At 43.1% G+C, this 7,958-nt stretch overlaps 1 protein-coding gene across 1 annotated transcript; it reads left to right on the top strand.

Annotated features, from left to right (window-relative positions):
• Positions 1-1,836: 1,836 nt before the first annotated feature.
• Positions 1,837-2,391, top strand: LOC124690189 (RING-H2 finger protein ATL1-like). The gene has a single exon (XM_047223608.1). It carries the CDS (start codon positions 1,837-1,839, stop codon positions 2,389-2,391), a length of 555 nt encoding a protein of 184 aa, XP_047079564.1.
• The last annotated feature ends 5,567 nt before the right edge of the window (positions 2,392-7,958 follow it).

Below are 7,958 nucleotides of genomic sequence, written 5' to 3'. Positions count from 1 at the left end.
CCTGCAAGTCCTTAACAACTGGTCAAAGAGGCTAGGAGTAGTGATGTGTTTTATGCAAGTAATTACCCCATAAGTTAGTGTTCCGTGCAGGGTTGTGGTTTTGTGTAACAAAATCCTCTAATGTGTGTGATTTTCTCTCCCAAAGAGGATGAGACGACCCGGGAATAAAACTGAGAAATAGAGTTGCATTTCATTGTGGTCTGCCCACCAAACTAAGCGAGAACGTTTTGAAAACTCGTGCCGGCTTCTTGATATACTCGTGCCAGCTTCTCCCCTCATTTTTCCCACGCGTGCAAGTCATTCCCCATGTTGCGCTCGGCAGCGCCTGCCCAGCCGAGAACACCTGAATCAAGTGTGCCTGGGAAGCCAACTTTTGGGCCGCTTTGAGAACCATGTGATGCTCTTACGCGAAAAGACGTGGCGAAACAATCGGCCCAAACTTGACCCAGCACATGCGAGAAACAATATTGCGAGGAACGTCGCCCTAGAACTATTACAAACGAAAAAATACTAGGTAACTGCCAAGGCCGAAAACAAAGTCTACTCTAACGGAATAACAACAGTCAAAGATTTAGCCCTAGCTAAAGACCATAACCTTTGCCTCGGTCTTAATTTTTGCCAACACTATCCACGAAGTGGAGTATTTGTTTCGGAACACCCTCGCTTTTCTCTCCTTCCAAATCTCCTACGAAATGAGCATGGCCAAAGAGGCAATAGCTTTCCTAGATGGACTTCCTCTATGTATCACCTCCGCCCACCAAGTATTCACCGTAGGAGCATTTTGCCACTCCAAATGGTTGATAATGTGAAGGCCAAGCCAATCCTTGATATTTGACCACACTTTTAATGTGAACCTTTATTAATTTGAAGAGGAGGTGCGCAAAGCTTGCACCGTCTGCTATTGTCCCATCCTCGTTTGTCAAATCTATCCGACATCTACACCCTATCCGACATCTAACATGAGGTGCATATTGTTACTTTTATCACGTATATGTCGCACATACCTTTTGTTAGGATATCTTTGGCGCAGGATTTGGTACCGAAACCACCCATGTCATCTTACTAGCTCAAGATCCATCAATGCTAGTAAGCACAAAGTTGATACGGAAATCTCGAAATAAGCACTTCGGATCTCGGGCACCGGTGTTCTTGGTGGCAGAAAATAAAGTTCTAAAATCTATATGTTTTTTCAAAAGATCACCAATAAAATCTGCACACGTGGTAATATAAATGGTCGATGATGCCAAAAGACTGCACTCTAGAAAATAACATATTCCTACACATGTCGACGCCAAAATAGCTAAAGAGTGCAATGTACTTTACCCTGGTATCAGGTCTACATCTTTCATCTGCTAATTGTTTACGTCGTCCACATCGCTCCATCTGAAAGCAATCGCGATCGTCCCATTCGAGAGATGCTAGGTCGATACTGCATCTCCTCCATCGGTCAACATGATCCAACAGGAAGAGAGCTATCACATGCGCCAATTTCACTACCAGTAAGTACAACAAGTGCAGGCTTCTTTCTACATGATGTTTAATTAGATTAGACGCCACATCACATCCACACGAACAACCTTGACAACGTAACCGTCCCGTTGCCGGCCACGCACAAACAAAGGAGACGCCAGTTAAGTACGTGATTTCACTTTCCTACAACGCGCATTTGGCAAGGCATTGGCAATTAACCCCTAATAAGTACAATAAGTACCACAAGAAGTGCTTCAACGTAGTAGCTCGGTTGATTCGTCCGTATATTCCACTCGAAACTTGTAATCATAAAACCATAGTGCTGCAAACAACGATACATAGCACTCTCGAGCTGCATTTTCACAAATGGCATCCCCAGCTCCGGCCCAGCCCCCGGGGATCCGCACCATTTCCAGTCCACCGCCGCCGTCCCAAAGAAATCCAATGCACAATTCCTCGACTGAAGGCGGCGTCATCGCCGGCTTGGTCATCGGCTTCCTGGCCTGCTTGTTCCTATTCAGCGTAGTGTGGAGCATCTGGATGGGGCGCCGTGACAGTCGTCGCGCCGCGGCGGCTACGCCCCCTCGGCCGTGGTCGCCACCCCGCTCTCGCGAAGACGGCGATCAGCAGCTCCTCAGGGCCAGCGCCTCCAGCCAGACGGCGCTTCTACCGGCATTCGCGTACAGCCCGTCGGTGAAGCACAACGTGACGGACGACGGCGAGGAGGCGGCGACGTGCTCGGTGTGCCTCGCCGCGTTCCAGCTCGGGGAGACGGTGCGGCTGCTGCCGGCGTGCCTGCACCTGTACCACGCCGAGTGCATCGACCCGTGGCTGGACGCGCACTCGACGTGCCCGCTCTGCCGCTCGGATACCGCCGACGCGTCCATGGAGATGGACGTCGGCCGGCTACCGCCCGTTTAGTTTTTTCTTTTCTTTTTTCCCTTTGACGAGGAAGGTAGATACGTCGAGAGGCGAGCATAGTAGTAATGTGTACTGAACTAAAGATTCATGAGCAGTATCTGCGGTGATTCTAGATGATGCAAGATAAAATTAGATTCTCAGTTGTCATAGCTTACCTACTGAAAAACGTTAAATTTTTAGAATAAGTACCGAGCAAAAGCTCCTTAGACACATTTTCCCGTGTTTTGGATTCCCCATAAAATATCTCCGGCTAATCCAATAGAAATGCCCACTACAGAGAGATCGTGTGCATGGATGCAGGAATATGCCATCGAACTAACTGTTAATCCAAAACTAGCAAGGTGGCCCTCACAAATGCGAGGCCATCATCTTTAGTATGACAATATCATTATCTATTTCTAAATAAAAAAATTCCTTTCTATTACCTTCTATATTACAAAATACACACCATATACGACATGGAGATATGTCACAGATAATAGTTATGTATATGATTATATTACTAAGAAGTAAACAATAAAATTACCAATCATTTGAACAAAAAATCTGACGATGTCGAATGCTCATTATATTGATTTTTTATTTATTATTGTTTTGATACTCTGAATGTCACAGTAGAGGGGAAGTGACCTCATGATCTTCCCATCGTTACTTTGATATTTTCAATGCCACAATTATTAATTAAAGTACTTCGCCTATTCAAAAGTAGATGGACTTTAGATTTTGAACAATTGAAAATATGCATATGAAAATAATTATGAAATTTTGTAAAATATTTTTTGTGTGATAAACCTAATGAATACTTTTTATTGAAGAAATAAGAAATCTTTGAATTAACAGTAGATATGTTCGACGTCACACTTTGTGGGGGTGTATTTTGGAATATAATAGAAATCCGAGTGTATATGTATCTATAGTCCTCTCTCTCCGTGATGAAGAACTGCCTCTCGCCGACCGTCATTGATCTTGGGCAGACTACCAAGTTCCGGAAGACTCCTCCGACGAATTTCAAATGGACGACATGCCTGAAGTTTGCCGGTGCGGATGGTGTTTCGGTCACGTGCAACCATGTTTTTCTGACCGTTTGGTTTCAGAGGGGGCATTGTGAAGCTCTGCGGTCTGTTGCAATCATGGGACATGCCTTAGTTCCATGGTGAAGTCAGATGCGGAGAATGACATGTTTAGCCAGGAACTGAAGGCTGGCAATGGAAGTTTCAATCCAGGGGGTGTAGGGGGATTCTGGCTTGGTGATTTGTGACTTGGAGCAGCGGAATTGGCAAGTGGGGGAGACAACACAGGAGGAATCTAGTGTCTAAACCTGCAGGGTGAAAGCCCAAGGTCGGGCCTTAAATGGTTGTGCCTGGCAATGGCCTTGTTGAAGGCATTGTTTTGTGAGACTTTCTCCGGGGTGAAAACCTATGGTCTTTGATCAGGGCGATAATGGCGCTTGTGCATTGTTCCCTTGTTGGAGGCATCGCTTTTGGAGTTGATGGATTTCTAGTGTTGTTTTGGTGGTGTTTGGTCCGCTATTACAAGGAACTTGTCATTGTAGCGGGATTTTTCTTTATGTAATTTCTTCTTTCTTTTTTGGCTGTGTGCATCCGTATTGTCATTAGGGCACTACGTTGTTGCAGAGGCTAGGTGTAATTGGTATCTTCGCGATATTAATATATTCCCTTTATAAAAAAAGTATCTATAGCTATATTCAATATTCAATCAAATTATTTTGTACTCATGACAAAAGAAATCGAGGACTTTTTAATTAAATATTCAACAAAATTTCAGAAATGAAATATGCATAAAAGATATAACCAAAATACAAGAAGAGGAAGCCAATGCAAACAAAAAATTAAAGTATGATCACACGCATATAACTAACTGAGATACATTACTCAACGCGAAGGTCTTCCTATCGTTACTTCAATGGGCTAAATTTCCGAATCATGGAATAAAGATTTGTATTGATATGCAATAAAAGTAATTTTTTCTCTCATCCCGGTCAGAAAAACATGAATTGCATGGAAAATCAATGAACTTAGTATATATTTCTATTCCATCCATGCACCAAATACCTAAGCTTGGAAACTAAATCATCATAGTGTATTTATTTGAAACATGTACCTTAATATTAAGTGAAAAACTAATATTCCATGTACTCACAAATTTTAGCTCTTCAAATGTACCGGTCCAGGCACACATGTACCTTAATTTTCTCGTCATAATTTATATTTCCTAGATGTGCCGAACTTAAGCTCTTTATAACTTTGTAATGTGTGGAGACATCAACTTTGGATTTAGGGTGAAAGGATTTTTCAACGTTACCGTATAAAAAAGTGCCGATTCCTTTGCCTCCTCCCTATGATTAGTGTTTGTCCAGCCAATAGCTTAATAAGGACGGTGGGATGAATACAGATGAGTCGATGCCGCGCTGATTTGCTATAGGGTGGCGGTCTGATCATGGAAGCGAGAGGAATTATGACGGATATTTGCTCGCATGATATTCTCATGGCGGCAGTCGCAATACAATAATGTGCTAAGGCTAGGTCATCCAAGTGCGTGAACAGTGCTAAAAGCGCATTTGATAGCCATAAGTAGATTTAACCGATCAAAGATCTAATAAGTCTTTTCAACAAAGTTATAGAAGTCTAGCCGGTATAATATATTATTTTAATTTTTTTTGTCCCGGTTGGATGTTTTGCCTTTTTCTCTTTCAAGAATGTTATAATCACATTGTTATTTCATAATTATTATGATGTACGTAGGCCAATTTTAGGCCGCCGTTATTATTTTTTGAAATAGGCTTTTAAAAAAATCTGAAATAGGATTTTGTTGATACAACATGGATGTCGGTAAAAAATTGCATAGGAAATATATACGCCGGTAGGCAAATATATAACAATAAAGTGCAGTACTGCCGTCAATGTACATGTTGTATTTTCTCTTGTGATAGGTCCCCATCTGGTGTGTCCAGTTTACACGTTTCTATTCTTTACCATGCAACTTTTTATATGTAGTGTCGTTGGCGTACGTGTATTTGTTTTCCCTTGGATATCTCCGAGCAGATGCATGCGCGTGGCTGGATAGCGAGTCTACACACGTTTCTAACTTTTTCTTTGACACGAGAGAAGTCCAGGTGAACAAAAAAGTTACGTAATTTTTCGCTAAATCCTAACCGTAAATTAGAGATATAACATTTAATAATAATTAAGATGATGTGGATTAATATGCATGGTGTCTTTATTTCCGACCTCCGTATTGTACTTTTAATATATAATAGATAGATAGATTGAGAAGTGATTTATCTCACAAGTAGTTGATCCTAGGGTTGACATAGTATGAAATTGTTAACACGAAGTAAAAGATGCTATCAACTCATAGAACCAGTGGCGGAACATGGGCCGAACTCAATACTAGACCATTTCAATATTGTACTACAGAGACTGGGCCAGAAGTGGAATATTTATGTCTGGTGGGCCAAATTCATGCTAAATCCTGAGAAAATGTTAGAAAAAAGGTGGCCTACGGCACAGTAGGGCCCACCTGTAGCGCCGCCCCTGCATAGAACTACATTAACAATTACTAACATCCAAGTCACATTTCTGCAGAGGGATGTCCACTAACATAGAAACTCAATTATGATGGCACGATATCTAATTTGTTATAATGAGTACACAATCGGGTAACTAAGTGACTATAACCTAAAATTACGAGAAAAAAGGCCCGAAACATGTCAACTCTAGATATAGTTTGGAAGATCTCACTGAAACGAGGTCAATGCGATTAGTCGGGTTATCAGTTAGAGGGATAAAAGTATTTTAATGCTCATATCAAGAGGAATTATGCTGGTGTCATGCTTGCATGTTTGCTTCGTTATTTTTTTCCGAAAATGACGGGTGCTCAACCTGTCGGTGTTGGCGAGGTAAACGAAAATCTTCACCTTGATGGGGAGCTTGGACGCCCAAGTTGTGCATGAGGACCAATCGCGAGGCTGAGCTGGCGAAAGCATACGGTACACCACACGAGAGGAGAAGGGGGCACAGTCGGGGAGTCGATGGAGCATCGATCCTCGCCACCATGGAGGGAGACGGAGGCGATGAGCAGGGTGACCGTGCCTAGGTCAATGGAGGCGGCGCGTGTCAGTCGATCCTGAAGGGGAAGGCTGTCGCGGACGACAGCCGCAACCATCGCATGCGGGGCAGTGCAGTGCGTGAAGAGGGCGGGGTAGAGGTCAGCCAAGCAATCCCCAGGGATCCACTTTTCCAACCAGAAGGCGGTCTGCCTCCCGCTGACAACAGAGCTCCTGGTAATCCTCCGGTTCAAGGCGAGGCACTGAGCAACAATCCTGTTGAGGAAGGGAGGTCGAAGAAGATGAGCCGCACGGTCCAGGCTGGAGTGGAGGAGAAACCAATCCTTCCATGGGATCCTCTCCTATTGGTGAAGTTAGTGCGGCGCAACACTAGGGATTCCGGCGCCAACGTGGAACCTGCAAAACACAATCAAGATAGTTTGCCCCAACTTAACAGTGAGGTTGTCAATCTCACCGGCTTGCTGTAAACAAAGGATTAAACGTATGGTGTGAAGAATGATGTTTGCTTGCAAAGAACAACAGAGAACAATGATTGCAGTAGGTTGTATTTCAGATGTAAAAGAATGGACCGGGGTCCACAATTCACTAGTGGTGTCTCTCCAATAAGATAAATAACATGTTGGGTGAACAAATTACGGTTGGGCAATTGACAAATAGAGAGGGCATAACAATGCACATACATATCATGATGACTACTATGAGATTTACTTAGGGCATTACGACAAAGAACATAGACCGCTATCCAGCATGCATCTATGCCTAAAAATTCCACCTTCGGGTTAGCATCCGCACCCCTACAGACAATTGCATTAAGTACTGTGCGTAATGCAAACAATACAAATATCCTTAGACAAAACATTGATGTTTTATCCCTAGTGGCAACAACACATCCACAACCTTAGGGGTTGTTATCACTCCCCCAGATTCAATGGAGACATGAACCCACTATTGAACATAAATACCCCCTCTTGGAGTTACAAGTATCAACTTGGCCAGAGCCTCTACTAGCAACGGCGAGCATGCAAGATCATAAACAACACATATATGATAAAGCGATAATCAACTTGACATAGTATTCCATATTCATCGGATCCCAACAAACACAACATGTAGAATTACAAATAGATGATCTTGATCATGATAGGCAGCTCACAAGATCTAAACATGATAGCACAAGAGGAGAAGACAACCATCTAGCTACTGCTATGTACCCATAGTCCAAGGATGAATGATGTCTACGGGAGCTTCTATTCTTGTAGACAGTGTTGGGCCTCCAAGAGCAGAGGTTTGTAGAACAGCAGCAAGTTTCCCTTAAGTGGATCACCCAAGATTTATCGATCTCGTGGAGGAAGAGGTCAAAGATATCCCTCTCATGCAACCCTGCAACCACAAAGCAAGAAGTCTCTTGTGTCCCCAACACACCTAATAGGTGCACTAGTTCGGCGAAGAGATAGTAAAATACAGGTGGTATGAATAAGTA

The sequence above is a fragment of the Lolium rigidum genome, chromosome 2, assembly GCF_022539505.1.
Source record: "Lolium rigidum isolate FL_2022 chromosome 2, APGP_CSIRO_Lrig_0.1, whole genome shotgun sequence".
In the NCBI taxonomy this organism is placed as follows: domain Eukaryota; kingdom Viridiplantae; phylum Streptophyta; class Magnoliopsida; order Poales; family Poaceae; genus Lolium; species Lolium rigidum.
This window is presented reverse-complemented; position numbering and strand designations above follow the sequence as displayed.

Bases quoted from the DNA above. Each gene is read 5' to 3' on its own strand.
- LOC124690189 (XM_047223608.1), top strand. From the start codon at position 1,837: ATGGCATCCCCAGCTCCGGCCCAGCCCCCGGGGATCCGCACCATTTCC.